This window comes from Sorex fumeus, unplaced genomic scaffold (assembly GCF_029834395.1).
Source record: "Sorex fumeus unplaced genomic scaffold, SorFum_2.1 ptg000265l, whole genome shotgun sequence".
NCBI classification, from domain to species: Eukaryota; Metazoa; Chordata; class Mammalia; order Eulipotyphla; family Soricidae; genus Sorex; species Sorex fumeus.
In genome coordinates this window covers 35682100-35703980 of record NW_026606322.1, presented here as the reverse complement: position 1 = coordinate 35703980, position 21881 = coordinate 35682100, and the positions used below count along the sequence as shown (strand labels likewise).

Here is a 21881-nt window from a genome sequence, read left to right as displayed (position 1 = left end):
GGATCGCTGTGTGCTTTCAGCTCTGTCGTGGTCAGGTTACCCACAGTTTGCCCTGTGACTTGACTATCTTTAGATTTAGTGCTGATTTTATGATTGCCTCCACCCCACCCCAACCTCCCCTAAGACACCTTGATTTGAGCTAGAGAGATACATGCATGCATGAAGAGCATACTTTGCCTTTGGTTGAATCCCTAGCACTGCATGCCCCCCCAGCACAGCCAAGAGCAATGGCCTAGCTCAGAGCCAGGTGGAGCCCCTGAGCAATGCCAGTTTGGTTCCAAAACCAAACAAACAAAATATCTTGGATAAGAAAATATTCCTTTTAGGAATATTGATAGAAACCTGTGAAATAGCTCTTTAGACATTTAAATAGCTCTTAAAGGCATTTAAAAATGTAAAGCACGGGCTGGAAAGATAGTACAGTGGGTAGAGTATTTGCTTTGCACAGGACTGACCTGGGTTCCAGTGAATCCTGGCATCCCTGAGCCTGCCAGGGATGGTTCCTGAGTGCAAAGCCACAAGTAACCCCCGAGCAGTGCCAGGTATGCCCCCCCCAACAAAAACCTAATAAATAAACATTAAAAATGTAAAACAGGGGGCTGGAGCTATAGCACAGCAGGTAGGGCATTTGCCTTGCATGCGGTCAACCCGGGTTCGATTCCCAGCATCCCATATGGTCCCCTGAGCACCCCCAGGAGTAACTCCTGAGTGCAGAGCCAGGAGTAACCCCTGTGCATTGCCGGGTGTGACCCCAAAAAAGCAAAAAAAATGTAAAACATTGTGACTTTTGACCTGTGATTTTTTTCAGAGTAGACACAGGAATAGAAAGTATTACATGTACATAATATATGTAGTATTTAATCTTAAAGCTGTTTTTCAGGGTCAGAAAGAATAGTACTGCAGATTGGACGTTTGTATTCTATGCCACTAACCTGGGTTTGATCCCTGGCATCCCATGTGGTCGCCTGAGCACTGCAAGAATTTGGATACAGAGTCAGGAGTAACCCCTAAGCACCGCCGGCTGTGGCCCAAAATCAAACCTAAAAAAGCATTTTTTTCTTCAAGATTATATAAATTTGAATCAAAGTTGAAAAATATCTGATTCCCCCAAGTACAGAATTGCTATCCTGTTATTCAGAAATATTAATGTCAGGGCAACAATCATCATTGTAATGAATTTTAAAAGGAGGATCCAAGGATACAATGTCCCCATTCATTTTTTCAATCTGCAAGCACACAGTAACATCTAAGCGCCAGAAACACTCTGATTAATAATAAAGTGTATGGATGGAGTGGTTAAATAATAAAGCAAATTGTAGGAAGTGGCTATTTCTTTTTTTTTTCCTAATAAAGCAAAATAGTTTATATCGAAATGCCCTTACAGAAGTGTGGCAGGAGAGAAAGACAGAAATACTGTTCGGGAGAGAACACGCCCCTCCCTGGGAGAAGGCCAGCCTCTGGCCTTGGCAGTGTCACCATCGAGAGTCAGCAGGTCCGAGTAATTTGACACCAAGAAACTGGGCAGAAAACCTGCCGTCACACTTTGCTATATTTACTTTTCAAATGTATTTCTTTCCCAGAGCAGGTGATTAAAGCCCCAAGGCCAGTCTGCAATGATATAGGTTCTCTTTCCTCAGTTAACCCCAACCCTTGAAATATCTGGTGATGGCAAAAGAAAGTCCCAGGCTGGACCTCGGATTGGTTATTTACTGAGAAAGGGGTGACATAGATTCCGGGAGGCTGAACAAGCTCCCTTGTACAGTTGCAATGTACAGCAAAAGGTTGCTGTAGAGATAGAACAGTAGGGAGGACACTTCCCTTGCATGCGATTGACCAGGGTTCGATACCCAGCATCCCATATGGGTCCCTGAGCACCACCAGGAGTGATTCCTGCTGACAGAGTCTGGAGTAACCCCTGAGCACCTCTGGATGTCACCCCAAACCAAAACCAAACAAAAAATATCAAGCAAAAAGCCAATATACTGGATGAACCTTTTGAGTTTTGGTTTTATTCTTAATTCCCATATATAATCTTATCCTTGAGTTCCTGGGTGAATGTTTCAAAGTATTCTGGCTCTTTGGAAGAGTGAGAGATGACTCTAGGAAAATTAAGGAAGGGGAGCTGGAGCAAAGGGACAGTGGGTAGGGTGTTTGCCTTGCACAGGACCAGCCCAGGTTCAATCTCCAGCATCCCATTTGATCCCCTGAGCACTTCCAAGAGTAATTCCTGAGCGTAGAGCCAGGAGTAACTCCTGAGCCTTGCCAGAAGTGATCCAAAAATCAAAACCAATAACAAAACTTAAAGGAGGAAAAAGCATCAACCCCGTGTTAATGTACAAAGAAAGGAGAGGTATGGAGGTCCCAGGGGAAAACAGTGAGGGGCGGGGGCTGGAAAGATGATACTATGGGTGGCACTTGCCTTGCTTGAAGAAAACCAGGTTTGATCCCCGGCACCCAATATGGTCCTCCAAGCTCCAGCAGAAGTGATCCCTGAGTGCAGAGTCTTTAGGAAGCCCTGGGCACCACCAGCTGTGGTCCCAAACCAAAACAAAAAAACAATGGGGACAAAAAAGGAATAAATAGATCCAAAGTCAGGGCTGGAGCCATTTGCTCCATACAGAGGGGAGGCTGTTTGCCTTGTACACAGCCGACCTAGGTTCAATCCCAAGCATCCCATATGGCTTCCCAAGCATCACCAGGATAATTCCTGTGTGCAGAGCCAGGAGTAACGCCTGTGCATCACTGGTGTGACAAAAAAAGCAAAACCAAAAAAAAAAAAAAAGCCATATAAAGTCTTGCCTGTTTTTAAGAACAAATTTTACAAAAGCACTCTAGGCATTGAAGGGGTACTCTGTTTTTTTTTTTAAAGAAATATTTGTTTGGGCAGGTTTTTATTTGGGGAGCTATTTTGTGAGGGAGACCCCCAAGCTGTGCTCAGGAATCATTTCCCAGATGTGCTTGGTGTACCACACAGTGCCAGGAACTGAGTACACTAGGGTGAAATGGAAGTACTCAGTTTCCTGTATTAGCTCTCCAGCCCAATGAAGGGTGCCCTTTCTCGGTCACCCCACTCCCAGAGATTTTTCAGAATATCTACAATGGATGGATTCTGCAATCCCCTAAACTACATTGATGAGGATTTTCCTAGGCCCTGAGTTCCTTCACCTCCCCTGTGGTAACTGAGCTCCTAGGAAAAAGTGTTAATTGTTTGCTACTGCAATAAACACATTTTGTGACTTGGAAAAAAAGTGCGTTAGTCTTTTTAGGCCGTGGAGGAATTCATTTATAACTAGAGTCCCTAGGAATTAGAAAGAACTAGCATCCTTAATGTTATAGTGTGCTATTATCTTTTTAAAAGTTCAGTCACCTAACCAGACAGTATTCTTACACTGTGTACACAAAAGGGAACTTCTTCAAACAGTTCTTGGGTTGTCTAATTAAGTAGAAGGTTTAGCTGTTTATTGCTCAAAGCTGTTGCAGATTTGAAACTTCATAGTACAGCTATAAATGCCTGTGTCATAGGAAAGGAGAGAACAACTTCATGCTAAATTCCAAGTGCCAGGGAGCCAGAGCAATAGTATAGCAGATGGGGCATTTTCCTTGAATGCAGTCAACCTGGGTTCAATTCCCAGTATCCCATATGGTCTTTTGAGCACTGTCAGGAGTAATTCCCGAATGCAGAACCAGGAGTAACCTCTGAACATCACCAGGTGTGATCCAAAAACCAAAAAACTAAATCCGTGCCAAGGTTATTTTAGGAGCCTACTTATCATTGATTGCTTAAGAAGGGTATGTATTTCTCCTTCAATACACAGCAATTCAACACTGTTTCAAAACTGGATAGCGGCGAATATTACTGCGAAGCTCGTAATTCTGTTGGACATCGCAGGTGTCCTGGGAAACGAATGCGAATAGGTAAGTGTGCAATAACATGGAGGAGAAAACGATGTGCATTTAGAGTATGCAAGCATTGGGGGTTGCAGGGGTGAGGAGTGGAGAGAAATAAGGAGTAACCCATGGCCGAGTGGTTTTAAAAAAGGAGGGAATGTTTGCAATTAGTTTGCTGTTATATTTCACAAAAAGCAAACATGTTGTTGCTCTGTCTCTCAAATAAGCCAGAACTTAGCATTCTATTTCACAAACATTTGGATCTTTCAAATCATGGTTTTAGAAGTGTATTGTTCTGATGCGTTTTAGAAGCGTATTGTTCTGATGCCGGGGGCAGTGAAGGGGAGTGGGCAGGCAGCAAGACCTCACACATGCCAGACACATGCTCAGCCACTGAGCCACAACTCTCAAATAATTGTTTTTAAAACAAATTCATATGATTTCTATTTTTTTATGGATTTTTGTTTGCTTTGGGGTCACACACGCTGATGCTCAGGGGTTACTCCCTTGCTCTGTGCTCAGGAATTATTCCTGGTGGGCTCGGGAGGACCGTATGGAATTCCAGGAATCAAACCCAGAACTGCTTCGTACAAAGCTAATGCCCTACCTGCTGTACTATCTCACCACCCCACCCCAAACCCCTTTTTTTAGGGGCTGGAGCAATAGCACAGCGGGTAGGGCGTTTGCCTTGCACGCGGCTGACCCGGGTTCAATTCCCGGCATCCCATATGGTCCCCTGAGCACTGCCAGGAGTGATTCCTGAGTGCGAAGCCAGGAGTAACCCCTGAGCATCACCGGGTGTGACCCAAAAAGCAACCCCTTTTTTAAAATGGTCTTATAAATTGCTCAGGGTCAAGAATACATATCCAGGCTCACATCCTTACCCTGGAAACTGGGGTGTGATTGAATGGGAGAGCGCCTTCCTTGCAGGCCTGAGGCTGAGAGTTAGAAGCAGCACTGCCCCAGCCCGTGACACTGCTGCTTGTGACGCCCAGTCCCACGATCAAGTGTGTGATCTCTACCACACCGCAACTGCTTGAGCACTATAACCAAGTGTGCACAACCCCTGGTTTCCACAACAGCAAAGGGGAAAAAATGAGAGAAATACATGCTCTGCCACTTATTAGCTACACACTTTTACGCAAGTTATTGTATCACTGGCTTCAGTTTCCCCAACTGAAATAATATGCCCTTTTCATAAACTTTTTATGAAGATGCAGATAATCAGTGTTTAAAAGTATTAGAATATTACCGGTACACTGTGAGTACTTTGGGTATGTTCTCATCAGTTTGTAACAACAACAATAAAGGTAAAGGTAAAGGCCCTCCCGTTGATCGTCGATTTGCTCGAGCGGGCCCAGTAACGTCTCCATTGGAGACTTTGTTGTTACTGTGTCTGGCATATCGAATACTCTCGGTAGCTTGCCAGGCTCTCCGAGAGGGGCGGAGGAATCGAACTCGGGTCGGCCATGTTGGCCGCTTGTAAGGCGAACGCCCTACCCGCTGTGCTATCGCTCCAGCCCAACAATAATAATAAAAAATTAATACATAAAAGGGACTAGAGAGAGGTTTAAGTACATGCCTTACAAATGGCCAACCCTGGTTCAATCCCCAGCACCACATTGTCCCGCAGGCATTGCTGAGTGTAGTCTTGGATGTTCCCATGTGCCACTGGGGTAGCTCAGGTACACATCACTTGTATCACAAGGCCCAAGCAGCACCACATCCTTGGACTGAAGACTGACCCATTGGCCTCGTTGGCTGCAAATCACCAGGCCTGACCACCAGACCTCTTGAGCACCATTTGGGAGACACCCCCTCCACCCCCAAAAAATAATTAAAATTTAGGGATAGATATTAAGTACCAAATTCATTCAAACATTGATATTTATCGTCAAATACAAACACTTAAATATTGTGAAAGTATGTATCAGTATTACTTTGAAGCATTCATCGGAAGAACTCATCCAAATCTGTTTAAAAATCAAAGCATTTCGGGGCTGGAATGATAGCACAGCAGGGAGGGCATTTACCTTGCATACGGTGGACCGGGCTCAATTCCCAGCATTTCGTATGGTTCCCCCAAGTACTGCCGGGGTGATTTCTGAGTGCAGAGTCAGGAGTAACCTCTGTACACTGCCAGGTGTGACCCAAAAAGCAAAATAAAATAAATAAATAAATAAATAAAATAAACAACGAATTTGGTAATGCAGGACCTAGATGGCAAGAAAGGGAGAAATCTAAACACAATCCCAGGACGCTATGACAAAAACCACATCAAAAACTGAATTAAGTGGAGCTCATGCCCAATTCAATCAGCTAATCAGTGGCTGAATAAATAGCAGTACTCCTACATAAAAAAAATTTTTAAAAAAAAACTGAATTAAAGGGGCCAGAGCAATGGTACAGTGGGTAGAGCACTTGCCTTGAAAGCAGCAAACCTAGGTTTGATCTCTGGCATCCCAAAGGTTCTCAGAGACTGCCAGAAATGATTCCTGAGCACCACTGGGTGTGACCCAAAAACGGAGCCAAAAATGGAATGAAATACAGAATCCTGCCTGGGGCCCTGCTGAAGAAGCTCACTGGAAAACTCAGACACCAGACTGGGAGAACTGTGCCAACGAATGAGAATTAGCAGCGGAATTGGGAGCTAAAGAATGAGACTCTGCCAGGGAGGTACCAAAACAGAACTGGCAAGGGGAGGAAATTAGTCTAGGGAAAAAGGAATGAACTGCAAACTGGCACACTAGCTTAAAAACTCTACTCTTGGGGCTGGAGCAATAGCACGGCGAGTAGAGCGTTAGCCTTGTAAGCGGCCAACCTGAGTTCAATTCCCAGCATCCCATATGGTCCCCTGAGCACTGCCAGGAGTAATTCCTGAGTGCAGAGCCGGGAGTAACCGTTGTGCATCACCGGGTGTGACCCCCCAAAAAGAAAAAAAAAAAACCTCTACTCTTACAATGCCTGAGCTAGACACAGAATCAAACCCTGCAAGATATTCAGGTCTGGCTCATCAGAGACCTCCTGACAGCCAGCAGGAAACCACAGTTTCAGAACAAGAAGGAGACCAAGGGCAAATTCCACCATCCTAAGGCCAGGGTGGAGCCTAAGCATGTGCTCAATGAAACCAGCCCCCGCCCAATCTACATCTGATTGCAGACAGAGGAATAAATGCCTGGACTCAAAATGGATTTGCAGAGACTGAAAAGAGCAAACAACAGACCCACTATACCCATATTTCTGCTCTTTTTTTTTTTAATGTCCCACAAATGAGTGCAGTCATTCTATATCTGTCCCTCTCCTTCTTATTCGTTTCACTCAGCATGATATTCTCCATGTCATCCATTTATAAGAAAATTTCACAATTATTTTTCCTGGTGGCTTTATAGTATTCCATTGTATACGTGTACCAAAGTATCTTTATCTAGCATCTGTTCTTAGACACTCAGGTTGTTTCCAAATTCTGGATATTGTGAATAGTGCTACAATGAACATAGAAGTGCAGATGGCTTTTGGGCCATCTGTGTTTTTGAGCCCTTCTAGCTATATTCCTAGAAGTATTTCTGGGTTACATGAAGCTCAGTTTCTAGTATTTTTAGGAATGTCCAAATTGTTTTTCAAACAGTTTTGTTGTTTTTGATGTGTGCCAGTCTCTGTGATGTGAGATGATATCTCATTGTTGTTTTGATTTGCATCTTCCTGATGTAGTGCATTTTGTCACGTGCCTTTTGGCCATTTGTATTTCTTCTTTGGGGAAGTTTCTCTTTATTTCTTGTCCCTATTTTTTGATGGGCTTGGATTTTTTTCTTGTAAAGTTATACCAGTGCCATTTATATCTTTGTTATTAACCCTTTATACAAATAACGAAAGAGAAGGAAGATATACTTTTGTTTGTTTGTTTATTTTTTTTAATGTAGGAGTATAGCTATTTATTCAGCCACTATTCAGCTGATTGAATTGGGCATGAACTCCACCTTAATTATTTTTCATTTTTTATAATTTTATTTATTGAATCACCGTGTGAGCAATTACAAAGCTTTCGGGTTTAAGTCTCAGTCATATGATGAAACACCCGTATCTTCACCAGTGCCCATTCTCTACCACCAAAAACCCCAGTATATCCCCATCCCAAACCCTCTCCCTACCTGTAGGGCAGATGATTTCCACATTACTCTCTATCTACTTTGATTACATGCAATATTTTGACACTAGACCTACCATTATTATTTGGGATTTTACCCCAACACTCAGATCTGCTGAAAAGGCAACACTAGACAATTTGTTTTCTATTGCTAGTTATGAATAACATATGGTGTCACGTGGCTGCAATAGTGGCAATGCTATTTTGGAATTCCAAAGTTTTAACAATTAAATCTGGAGGAATTTCTTCCAGAACCTGCTGGGCTTCGAGATTTGTTCCTGAGTCTCTGGGATCATGGCCGTTAAGCAGCTTGATCAGGAGCCAGAGAGGCCATTTGTGGGTGATGACTTGGGGTCTCGTTGGGGCGGGGAGGAAAGGGCCAGCTCCACCCCCATCCCGTGAGACCCCACATGTCTCATTACTGTGGGCCCAAACCTAACTGTCCAGTGGCCTCTGGAGGATGGCGGCCACCGAGCCGCTGGGGGAACAGGCCAAGGCACAAAACGTATTCCCACCTGGGGTGGCCCAACACCAGTAACCTACTGCAGGGACCAGATACATTTCTGCCAAAAGCCACTGGGTTCCTAGATTTGTTTCTGAGTCTCTGGGATCATGGCCATTAAGCAGCTTGATCAGGAGCCAGAGACGCCGTTCGTGGGCGGCAACTCGGGGTCTCATTGAGGTGGGGAGGTAAGGGAAGATATATTTTTTTAATCCCATTCACAAGTTGTGCCACAGAAAATCAGGTACCTTGAAATCAGCTTAACCAAAGAGGTTGAAGAACCTTTATACAAAGAAGATTATAGAATCCTACTTCAGTAAATAACGAAGGACATGAGGAAATTGAGACACATCTGCTGCTCATGGAGTGGGAGGATTAACATAAAAAAATGGCAGTTTTCCCTAAAACATTATCCAGATTTAATGCAGTGCCTATAAGAATACCCATTACATTTTTCAAAGAAACAGATGAAACACTCCTGAATTTGTATGGACAATAAACCCCCATGACTAAGTAAAGCAAGCACGCTTCAGGACCCAAAATTTCATATATTTTATTTCTGAATAATAGAACATTTCTAAAATTTAAGATTTTTACCTGGGCTAGAGCGATAGCACAGCAGTAGGGCGTTTGCCTTGCACGCAGCCAACATGGCCGACCTGAGTTCGATTCCTCTGCCCCTCTCGGAGATCCCAGCAAGCTACCGAGAGTATCTTGCCCGCACAGCAGAGCCTGGCAAGCTCCCCGTGACGTATTCGATATGCCAAACATAGTAACAACAAAGTTTCCAATGGAGACATTACTGGCCCCGCTCGAGCAAATCGATGAACAACGGGAGGACTGTGACCATGACTGTAAGATTCTTACAACACGTAATTCTGTCACTATTTTCAATTTTTTAATTTGATTTTTATTAAAACATCATCATTTACAAAGTTGTTCATAATGCAGTTTGAGGCATATTAAGTGTTCTAACACCACTTGTGTGGCCTTCCCCCCACCAATGTCCTCAGTTTCCCTCCCAACCCCAACCTCCCCCATGAGGCACAGAACAAATTTACTTCATATTTCTTGCTCTAACAAAACTTAAAGAAATGGCAAAGAGAATGCTCAGAAAATAAATCAGTCAGAGCTAAGTTGTGATTACTGTATGAAATTAAATAAAATTAAAACCATTTAATACAATATAATAAGATGCCTGTTCTCATTTACATCAATAAGTTTTCAACTCTGTTTCAGTCAGTTTTAAACCAATTCCTGTGAGTCAGGACAAATTTCAAAAGCACAAATCAGGGTCTGGAGTAGTAGCACAGCAGGTAGGGCGTTTGCCTTGCAAGTTGCCAACCCAGGTTCGATTCCCAGCATTCCATATGGTTCCCCCAAGCACCACCAGGAGTGATTCCTGAGTGCAGAACCAGGAGTAACCCCTGAGCATCGCCGGTGTGACCCAAAAAGCAAAAAAAAAAAAAAAATCAAAAGCACATATCATCACCCTTGTTCATGATACAACAAAGGGGAGCTTTCATACTTCCTTCAAAATACTGACTACGCTGGCCATCCACTTGACATGAGCTCATGCAAGGTTTAATTTCTCATTCCAGATGACCTCAACATTAGTGGCATCATAGCAGCAGTGGTCGTCGTGGTTCTGGTGATTTCTGTGTGTGGCCTGGGTGTGTGCTACGCTCAGAGGAAAGGTTACTTCTCAAGTAAGTGAACCTCACCTTTCTAGACATCTTCCTGTGGTAAGAGTTTGCTAGACAACTTCCTGTGGTGATAGTGTTTGCTAGACTTTCTGTGGTGATAGAGTTTGCTCTTGAAGAACATCTAACAAGCTCTGGAGAATCTCTCTCATTGCTTTTTCTGCAGTAGAAAGTGACGAAGATGACATACAGGTGAGTCTGGAAGGACCTTGGCACCTTTAGGGAGGAAAGGCAACACCTGCCTCTTCACAACCTTCCCGGAAACATCACTGGATCTGAGAAGAGTCCAGGAGTGGCCTAGCACTGCCTTCTTGAGAGCTATCAATGAGGACAGATATTTAGAGTGTATTTGCATGTCTTTAACGTCCTTTAACTTAGGAATTGTTTATTTCCAGATGTAAAATGGTTTCTACTTTCATAGTAATTTCTCATTGAAAAAAATCTGCACTATGTTTTGCTGGCAGTCAAATATTGAATGTTAAGTTTCATAATAGTTTATTACACTTCAAATACAAATTAATTGTGTCTGAGCAAGACTTGTTTAATAAAACTCTTTACCAGAGTTGTTTCTGAACAAGGTTTTTAATTTCTCAAATTCAGATCTTTTATTATTACAAATCCCCATTTTGCGATAACTAGGTTTCATGTGAATGGGTGAGACATGTTTTTTATCTTTGTTTTGTAGACTCTCAAAACTGCAGATCTCCATCAAGTCCAGTGAGAATGTAATTTATAGAGTTTTTAATACAATAAATAATAAATTCATTTAAAAAAGAGTTTTAATACAATAAATAATAAATTCATTTTAAAAATGAATAAACTTTAAAGATGCTGTTTTACTTTAATTTTGGAATTTAGGTTTTAAAATAATTTATACTTTATACTAAAATAAAATATAAAGGGGGTTATTTATTGCTTTTATAGGATTTCTCTCATAAAATGTTTCCATTATTGTACTTTCAAAGGGATCCTCAGTAACTGAAAATAGCTGCTTTGTGAATTAAGAATGCCAGTTTTTCTTATGTTGCTTCAATCGAGTCCAGTAGAGTGTAATTTTGTGAATAGAATCTTACTGAGGCCCTCTGCTGGTCACCAGTGAAAGTACAAACAGATAAGATTACTCACTCAAAATGCTTTGATCGGTGTACTCCCCAAACACATTTTGAGTGTTTAATTGAAGACTTGATAGATCTCATTTATAATGATAACTGAATTAAAATTTGAATTGTATAGTGGTAGTTAATTAGCTAGGAACGTTTACTTCTATTTTCGCCTAGCAGAAGATTGATTCAAGAGAATTGTTTTTGAACTTATATTTTGTACAAGAGTTGGCAAACTAGAACATGTGAACTGTTCATCCTACCACATGTTTTTCTGTGAGCTATAAGATCAGAATGACTCTACAGCCATCTGCAATCTAGTTGATAAGAAATCTGAATCTCGGGATTGGAGAAATAGCACAGCGGGTAGAGCGTTTGTCTTGCACGCGGCTCATCCGGGTAAGATTCCCAGCATCCCATATGGTCCCCCGAGCACCTCTAGGAGTGATTCCTGAGTGCAAAGCCAGGAGTAACCTCTGAGCATCGCCGGGTGTGACCCAAAAAGCAAAAAAAAAAAAAAAAAAGAAATCGGAATCCCAATTAAAGGAATTGCTCTCCATCTAAAAGACAGACCATCATTTGAGTTGTACTTTCATCACAAGACTTTGATTATCACAATTATAATTTTTATTGATTATTGTTGTTTCCGAGAGTATCTCGCCCGCACGACAGAGCCTGGCAAGCTCCCCGTGACGTATTCGGTATGCCAAACACAGTAACAACAAAGTCTCCAATGGAGACGTTACTGGGCCCGCTCAAGCAAATCGATGATCAATGGGAGGGCCTTTACTTTACTTACTTACTTATTGTTGTTTCATTCTATTGATAAAATTTCAGAAAGTATTTTCTTTTTTACAAGTACACTTATAGCCTTGATGTTTACTTCATGTTTACCCACAAAGCTCAAAATATTTGTCACCTGTTACAGAAAGTTTGCCAACCCTTGATTTGGAGGTTATAAATGTCAGAGAGTAAGAATCAAAATTGAAGGAAAATAAGCTTAAAAATCACTTTATATGAATCTGTATTATACCGTATTTACTCTTGCATTAATCATGTATACTTATTCTTTTGTAGAAGAACCTTCCTTCCAGTAAGTATACTTTCTTCAAATGCATGCTTTCCCCCATATCAACCACCTTTCTGTTTAGCATCCTCTGAAAAGTCAATGGTGAAAAGTTGGGCCATTTGTGTAGATTTCATCTTGGGAAGTGGGAAGTGATGCAAGCTCATTAAAAATGCATGTCACCTCCTGTCCTGCATCTTCTTGTCAGTGATGTTTAATTACTGATGTTTAATTACCTAGAGAAGAAAGAGCCACTAGATCAGTTTTCTAGGAAGTTCCATAGGACTACTTTTCAAAGACATGTGTTGTATTTTGTTACATTGGAAATTTTCAAATAAAATTCTACTTGGTCATCACTTTTAATGTCAGTTCTGTTCTCAACAAGACCCTAGAGACTAGTGATACAGCAGTGAACCAAAAAAGACCCCCTAACCCTCAATCTAATGAAGCTTACACTAGTAAAGAAAGGCAGAGAAGAAACTAGTAATATGTCACTTGTGATAAAGATTGATGGAGAAAAGTAAAGCAGGTGGGGGCTAGAGCGATAGTACAGTGGGGAGGGCATTTGCCTTGCATGTGGTTGACCAGGGTTCGATCCCCAGCATCACATATGGTCCCCACACACACACACACACCAGCACTGTCAGAATTAATTCTTGCATGTAGAGCCAGCAGCAACCCATAAGCATCGCCTGTGACCCAAAAAGGGGGCTGGGGGGAAGCAGTAAAGCATGTAGGAGAATGATGAATACACCAGAAAGACCCTTTTAAATAGGGTGGCTGAAGAGCCTTAATGACAAGGTGTGTAATCACCAGGCTGCTAGGAAATCTCGAGGCTCTCTCTCAACACCTGGGTTCAGTGGCCTCAGGCCACTCCCCCACCCAGGATGGCCAATGCCATGGACAGATAGGGAGGAAATGAGGGCCAGGTTGGTTGGTGATCAGTTGCCATTTATTCCATTTTCCCCACATGCCTGTTCTAGACTCACTAAGCTCCCCATTCCAGTCTCCCCCTGTCCCCCTCATTAGTCTCTTGCGCTCCTTCTCACAACCACTCTCTCTCTAGCCTCCCCCATCTCCCCACATTGGGGGTAGCCAACGCACCCAACCCGTAGTACAGTTAACATATGAAAGCCCTTCTTCAGCTCAAGGGCAAAAATACCACTTAGGGATGTTTTTCTCTCCTTAGTCCAACAGCTTAATTAACATCTTAATTCTACTTCTTGATACTAGTTATTTTGTATGGACACTGTAAGAGATATGTTAACCTTCTAGGGTGGCTCTCCTGGGGACATCTCTCTATAGATCTCAGACTACAGTGGTCAGGCCAGATTAATCTTTCCTAACCCTAGCAGGGTCCAAATCTAGATGTTACTTTTTTGGATCATGACAGAATTTGTCCATGACCACACTCTTAACTTAATGTTAAGTATTATGGTGCTTTGACCTGGCCCATATCGATGCCAGGGTAGCTCACAGCTTGTCCTGGGTCCATCCGGTTCCTCATCAGGACCCAGCTTTTGGGGTGCTAGTAAGTAAGGGCAACTGAGGCTTAAATGGAGAGAACAGATGCCCAGGAGTGAATATCATTTGGAGTCAGTTAACTCTCAAGTTACAAAATCATAGCATTAATGTCTTCCTGTGTCTATACCAAAAAAAAAAAAGGACTGTAGCACTGCAGTAGCACTGTCCTTCCCTTCATTGATTTGCTGGAGTGAGTGGGGGACACTGCTGTAAATTAACTCTCTCTCTCTATTTTAGGCATTATGGTTTGCGATACAGATGCTGAAAGGTTATCATGTATATCCCTTTACCTACTTTCAACACTCAGTTCTTGTCGAGAGTGATAGTTTCCAGCTAGTATTGTCATAATGGACCCTCCTCTATCTTAACTAACCTCCACCCCCACACCCTTGTGGGAATTGTCAACCGTTAACCAGTAGGAGGCAATGTCTTTTTTCCCTTGAAATCTCTGCCCTTTGCTCAATCGACAGCCATCAAAATTTGTTGAATGATAAACTGGATGTTGTTGTAGTTATCCACGGTTGCTGTAACAAAGTGCCAGGGGTGGGGTGACATAAACATAAATCTACTGCACTGGAGAAAGGGCTGGAGCAAATGCTTTGCATGCTGAACGCCAGACTCGAATTCTGACACCTTATAATTCTTATAATTATAATTCTTATAATTCCCTAATAATTCCCTACTGTGGGGTTCGTTCCAAAACAAGAACACACAAACAAGAATGAAAAAAGATGCTAGAAATTAATTTTCTCACAGTTCCAAATGCCCCACGTCTCAGACAAGATGAGGGGAGTTCTGCTTCCTTCCGAGGGCTGTGAGGGAGAATGTTCCAGGTCTCTCTGACAGTTGATGACTATCCTGTGCTGTGTGTCTCCTGTCTTCTTTCCTCTATGAACGTGTGTCTATATTTTTCCTGTTTGTAAAGGCCATGTTGAATCAGGACATATTCCAACGACCTCATTTCCTTTAAGTGACCTTGAATACCCTCTCTCCAAATCCAGTCACATTCTGAGGAACCAGGTGGTTGAGTCTTGAACATACTGATTTGGGGATAATGTTACGAATGACAGAGCCCAGAACACAACAGATAAGCAGAACTATAGTCACCTGGTAAAATTTCCTTTCTAAGGAAAATATAAAAATAAAAGATAATGATCAAGCTTTCAAAATGTTCATTTTTAAGAAGTTAAAAGCTGTTCATTGATAAATTAAAAAAACTAAGATGTCTGTAAAAATGATTTTGTGGCAAACTTCTAGTATGTTCTCTAAGGTAGATATTAGATTTACAGGGTTTCACTCATACCACCATCTTGTTTTGCATGGCTTTCTCTCTACATGCTGTTTATGAATATAAGAAATTCCACTAGGATTTCTGACTTTTTTTTCCCCCTTGCTGAATAGCTGTTCAGCTTCCTACTGAGAAAAAAAAATGCATGGATAGCATATTAATGAAAAGGGTATGTGTTTCAGAATGAGAAGTGAAAATGTAGTAAATATTGTCTTTTATATTCCACAAACAGGAAGAGTCATTCACATTCAAAGGCTACGACAGTGAATGAAAATGTGAGTATTTGAAGACTTATTTGTAGAATGGATGTGTTTAGGAAATAGGGGAGGGGATGAAATAATAACATGGATGGGATGGATTTTTGCTGTTAGTATACTTTGTACGATTGTTTAGTTTCAGTGCTGTGTCTAAGGATGGCATGGGGAATAACCGGCATTTGCAGACCATGGGTCATCATCATGCCCTTATATTCTCATTAGTCAATCTCCTTGAACCTGTCTTATCAGCTCCACTTTATTGATCAGGAAAAGACAGCAGTATTTCACAGAATTCCAGCTAGTGAACTGAGACCCATGTATCCTGGTTCTTGGTTGCAAACCAAACAGATCCCTTCCACTTAGGTTTCCTGGATCACTGTCACTGTCACTGTCCTCCCGTTGTTCATTGATTTCCTTGAGCGGACCCAGTAACATTGTGAGACTTGTTGTTACTGTGTTTGGCATATCGAATATGTCATGGGTAGCTTGCCAGGCTTTGCCGTGCGGGTGAGATGCTCTTGGTAGCTTGCCGGGCTCTCTCCTAAATTCAAGGAAGTGACATACCCTTTTATTCTTAAAGGTGGCATTCCAGAAATCTTTGGCAACATGTAAAAAAAATTATCTAGATCACATGGTTTAGAAAACATAATTTAGACATCTGGAACTTTGTGTTCTTTTGCATTTTCAAGCCTTTACAGGGTTTGTAGCTCTTCAGATGGATATTCAATTTTTTGCATTTTTAAAAAAATGAATATATGGGGTAATGGGGTGGAAGCTTGGAGGACTATATGTGGTACTTCTAATGTATTTTGAGGCTCATGACCTAAAACCTGAAGAAATGGGAGCGGTGGTTCCCTGAATTCCTTAGTACTCCATAGATCCTCTTAGATCTCCTTTCACTGGAGCTAGAGGTAGGGGCAAACATCGGTATTTTAAATACAAGTGATTATGGGACTGGAGCAATAGCACAGCAGGTAGGACGTTTGCCTTGCATGCAGCCGGCCCGGGTTTGATTCCCAACATCCCGTATAGTCCCCTGAGTACCGCCAGGGGTGATTCCTGAGTGCAGAACCAGGAGTAAACCCTGTGCATCGCCAGGTGTGACCCAAAAAGAATAAATAAATAAATAAATAAATAAATGTGATTGTAACTTACACTCACTTTCGAAACCCACAAACAGAGGCTCCCAACTCATTTCCCCTAATACCTCCTTTTCAGAAATAAATAAAAATACTCCACACCCCCTGAAAATCTAACTTCTTTAATCAAACAAGCAAAAAACATTCCCCATGGAGCTGGGGGAAAAAACAGCACAATCAGTAAGGCACTTGCCTTGCATACATCTAACCCAGGTTCTATCCCTGGTACCACATATAGTCCCCCAAGCCCCACCAGGAGTGATCCCTGAGCACAGAGCCAGGAGTAAGCCCTGAACTCCACAGAGTGAGGCTCCCAAACCAAAACAAAGGAAGAAAGTAATCCCTGAAGCCACTACTGGCCGTGGAATACTTCTAGTACCACCAGGGGGTGGTAGCACCCATTTTTAATGGGAAACACTGTCACTGTCACTGTCCTCCTGTTGTTCATCAATTTGCTCGAGTGTGCCCAGTAATGTCTCCATTGTGACAATTGTTGCTGTGTTTGGCATATTGAATACGTCACGGGTAGCTTGCCAGGTTTTGCCATGTGGGCGAGATGCTCTCAGTAGCTTGCAGGGCTCTCCAAGAGGGGTGGAGGAATTGAACTTGGGTCGGCCATGTTGGCCACTTGCAAGGCAAATGCCCTACCCGCTGTGCTATAGCTCCAGCCCAATGGGAAACACTACTTGATTTATTAATATTGTTAAGAGTTGAGATAACATGTTTACAAGTGTTAACATTTATGGTTTTTATGTACAGCTACCAAACCACAATTCACCTCCAGCAAAGTGTCCTCCCCTAGTAACACCCTATGCTACTTCCAGTCCACCTCATCATTCCCCTATTTATTCCACCCCTGACCTGGTATTCTCAGTTTTATAATCCTGGTGCAAGGATTTGTTATCATTTGATACTGTCTATTTCCTTGTTTTCTTTCTCTGTATTCCACAAATGAGTTAGATCATTGGGTATTTGTCTTCCTTATTCTACTCCTTTGGACTTCTGCTGCTCAACCTGATACCTCCAGTTCCATCCATGCTGCAGCAAACTCTATGATTTCATCTTTTTTTTTTTTTGGCTGTGTACTGTTTCATGTGTGTGTGTGTGTGTGTGTGTGTGTGTGACAGCTTATTATACTATTTGAGTTTTTTGGTTTAATTGTGGATGTTTGGGGAAACAAAAAGATAGAAATCCAAAGCACAGATCTACCAAATAAGGTTCACAAGCCCTCCTGAGCTAAGAAATGGAAGAGGTCTGGATATCCAAAAGGAATTAATTTCAAGGGCCAGAGTGATAGTATAATGGGTAGAGTATTTGCCTTGCACATGGACAGATTCCATCCTGGGCACCACTTCTGGTCCCACAGGCCCACCAGGAATGATCACTGAGAAAAGAACCTGAAGTAAGCCCTGAATGTTACTGGGTGTGGCTCAGAACAAACAATAAAAGCAAAAGTAATTCACAGAACAGACAAATGAAGTATATATTTGATGGTTAGATGTTTGCCCTGCTATACAGATGGGCATTGCTGTTCATTGAGAACAGCAACAACCAAAAAAAACTATCAGATTTATGTTCCCTATCTAAATTCTTTAAGGTAATTAAGGAGAGAGATAAGTCTGCCCTTAAAGCTACTGGGTCTTGTGTGTGTGTGTGTGTGTGTGTATGAGTGTGTTTTCCTTTTTTCAAATCAAAGTTTTAGACTTTACCTCCTAATATTTAATTATTTAGTTCTCTACCCCCAAAACAAAACTAAATTTGTGCTATTTTATTCTAATAGTGGATATAGTTCTATACCCACAATGTATCTATATTTCTTTAACATATTGACACCGGTGCTGCAAATTGTGTCATTTAAACCACATCCAAGGGGTAGGAGGGTGGGAGAGAAACTAACTGGGGACATCGGTGGTGGGAAATGCACACTAGTGAAGGGATGGGTGGTGGGACATTGTATAACTGAAACTCAATCATGAACAACCTTATAACTGTGTATCTCACTGTGATTCAATTGTGAATCACTGGCAATACACGTCAGTAACAACATACTAAATATGAATAATGCACTACATTTCAACTTTGTTTTTCTTTCTTTTTTCTAGGATTTCAAGCACACAAAATCCTTTATAATTTAAAAGAATTCTACTTTTGAAATATACCAAAACCACAGTTGTTACACAAGTTATTAAAAAATATATAAAACTCTGTTTTGTCTTACATTTGCAAAGAGATATACAAGGAAGAGAGATTGGTGTTTCATTATCATTTTAATGATGGTTCCGTCACTTGAAATTATTTTAAGCAAATCTGTCACCATCTAAAATAGTCTGGCTTCTGTGTTTGGACTGAGTATTAAAAAAATGGAGATACTTCATAATATTCTAGAATAGTAAAATATTAGATGTTCTAACTTCTAGAGAAAGTTACTAAAACATATTATGCTGAAGGTAAAAGTAATTCACAGGACTTGAAAGTATCAACTGCATGTACCTTCTATGCCAGAGATTTAGAAGGTTCAGGAAAAACTGGCAGACGCAAAAGAAACCCCTGATCTCATTTCTACCAGATTCCTCTTCTCTCCTTCACCTGGCAGATAATCGTTATTTTTGCTGCTCATTTAACACTGAAGGAAATAATAGGAGTGAGCCTTTTATCAAGAATTTGTACTTTGAGTTTACTTTCATTCCTGCCAACCCAAAGCAAGATAAAGAAAATTACCCAACCAGAGCGCTCTTGTCCGACGTGTTGATGGTTTCATTAAATGTAACTCTGAGAGTCAAACACAAAGCCAGGTGTCTCATTTCACCTCAAACTGCTCGTTGCTTTATACCATCCTTGAAGATGTGACATCAAAACTTGCCACAAACGCCTCTGTCTGAACACTGCAGATCCCTTTCCCTTTGCAGTGGGGATTTCACGTCTCTAAAAATGGGGCTGTGGGGCTGGAGCGATAGTACAGTGGATAGGGCATTTGCCTTGCACGTGGCAAACCCGGGTTCAATTCCCAGCATACCATTTGGTCCCCTGAGGACTGCCAGGAGTGATTCCTGAGTGCATGAGCCAGGAGTGACCCCGTGCATGGCTGGGTGTGACCCAAAAAGCAATAAATAAATAAATAAAAATGGGGCTGGGAAATTCTGGGCTGTGCTGAGTCCCCTATGTTATCGTGAGTGTTATACCAATCTTGCATCTTGTAGAGTTTGCGGATGCTGAGGGAGGGAGTGGTTGTCTGCTGAGTGACGTGAGAGGAAAGAATTCACTACAACAACCTGCACCAACATGCTGTTGACTTATAGAGGACACAGGAGAAATCATGACAGAAATGAAATATGGGTGTAATCATCTGGTTTCTCCATGACCTCCAGGGCCTCCTGCCTGTGCTACTGAGTGACAATGATCTTAACCCATTAAAAAGGAGCAAATAAGCCATGTTGAGTCTTGAGCCATTTAGGACAGACGCTGATATTCAACCATATATTAAAAACAAAATATGGCAGGGTCATTCCAATTCTGGGCAATTTGGGATAAAAAGATCACTCACTCTTGTCAATTCTGAACATGATGGAGCTGTTTTAAGGGAGTTCATTCTGAATGTCCAATATGCAAAACAAATCCTCAGGAGTCACTGAAAACAAGATCTAAACACTTGTCCAGTGCCCAGCTTGCATCTAGAATCAAGTCACTGGGAATATGCCTGTGGAGTCTGCCACCACCCCTAAGTTACAAAAGCCTTTTCTAATCACATCCTTTTAAACAATCGCTGTAAAGGGACAGATGAATAAGTTATGCCATGCAAGTTTGTGGTATCTCATGTGACCACTTAACTCTGCCATTGTAGCACAAAAACAGCCATAGGCAGTAACAAATAAATTGGTATCTTTGAGTTCAAGTAAAATTATATTTGCAAAAATGGTGCACGCAGAATTTTACCCACAGGCAAAGGTTTCCCAACTTTGCATGGTGGAGCATGAAAAAGATGCGTATTCCCAAAGCTTTTGTAAAAAGTCACGCTCAATGATGTTCAATCTTCGGATGATTTGTGGAATGCTATATCCAAGTGCCAAGGGGATTTGTGAATCTTGGAGATCCATGTTGAAACATACCCATCATCAATCATACAGAATTACTTCCTCCGTTTAAGTGACCCAATACAGGGGGGAAATACACAGTGCCTTATCATTACCAATAGACAAAAAAAGAAAAAAATCCTAAGAGTAGGATTCATTTATGTGTGAATACCTCTTTATGTCAAATAGGTATTACCTTAAAGTATTGTACACAGCAAAATGAAAATCATCACGTGAAGAATCCTGTCTTCCACAGAAAGATCTAGAATTGAGCTTTTTTTTTACTTATTTAAATATCTATCTGTCTAGAATTATATCTCCATTTGCTTTTATTTGAAGGAATTAAGCACTGAAAATTGGTAACGCAATTACAGTTCTTAGAGCATTCTTGTTTCCCTGCAGTGAAATTGTGTTGCATAAAAAAATGGGGCTCTAGAATAGATCTTTAACGGCAAGTTTTGTTGTATTATTGTTGCTGTTCTAACTAGATTTATCTTTCAGTTTGGGGGCCACAACCAGATGTACTCTCCCACTGAGCCACATCACCAGACCTAGGACTTAATATTAAGATAACTTGACAGCAGGGGCCAGAGTGATACTTCAACAGGTGGGCATTTGCCTTACATGAGGACAACCCGGGTTCAATCCCCACTGTCCCATATGGTCCTTCAATGACACTGAGATTGATCCCTGAGCACAGAGCCAGAAGTAGATCCTGGGCACCACCAGGTGTGGCCCTCAAAACTAAACACAACCCAAAAAAGGTGATTTGATGGCTAACTATTCTTCTGGGGAGGGAGGGGTACATCCAACTTCCAAGTTTTGGGGCTCCCAGCTCTGTGCTCCAAGGACAACGTGGTGCTGAGGACTGAACCTAGAGCTCCCCAGTGCAAAGCAGTCTCTCCGTTTGAGCCATCTCTATGGGTCATGTAACTTAAGTTTATTTCTATTTGGGGGACTGGCCTAATGAAATCTGAGACAATTATTTTCCAGTAGGACTTTGCAAATAACTTGCTTTGTTTCACAGGTGGTTCTGTTTGATTAATGGGAGTCTGCATTAGTAAAAGTAGCCAAATCTCTTCAACTATTTCAGCTCCATGGAAGTCTATTGCTGAGAAAACCCACAAAGCTGCAGCCTCTCACCATCTGCAGCCACACAGCTAGCTCTTTGCCTAGTCAACATTAGCATCTTGGGGCCAGAGTGAT

General features: G+C 41.7%; 1 protein-coding gene across 2 annotated transcripts in view; it reads left to right on the top strand.

Annotated features, from left to right (window-relative positions):
* JAM2 (junctional adhesion molecule 2) overlaps window positions 1-19371 on the top strand; it is a 74962-nt gene extending 55591 nt beyond the window's left edge. The window contains exons 6-10 of one of the 2 annotated variants that reach the window (XM_056109308.1): window positions 3816-3915; window positions 10133-10240; window positions 12412-12427; window positions 15445-15487; window positions 18711-19371. In XM_056109308.1, the coding sequence (XP_055965283.1) occupies window positions 3816-3915; window positions 10133-10240; window positions 12412-12427; window positions 15445-15487; window positions 18711-18743 (300 nt within the window). In that variant the 3' untranslated portion in view covers window positions 18744-19371. Of the gene's footprint in view, window positions 1-3815; window positions 3916-10132; window positions 10241-10400; window positions 10740-12411; window positions 12428-15444; window positions 15488-18710 lie in introns of those variants that run through there. The other variant, XM_056109306.1, reaches the window with a different exon arrangement.
* Window positions 19372-21881: the final 2510 nt, after the last annotated feature.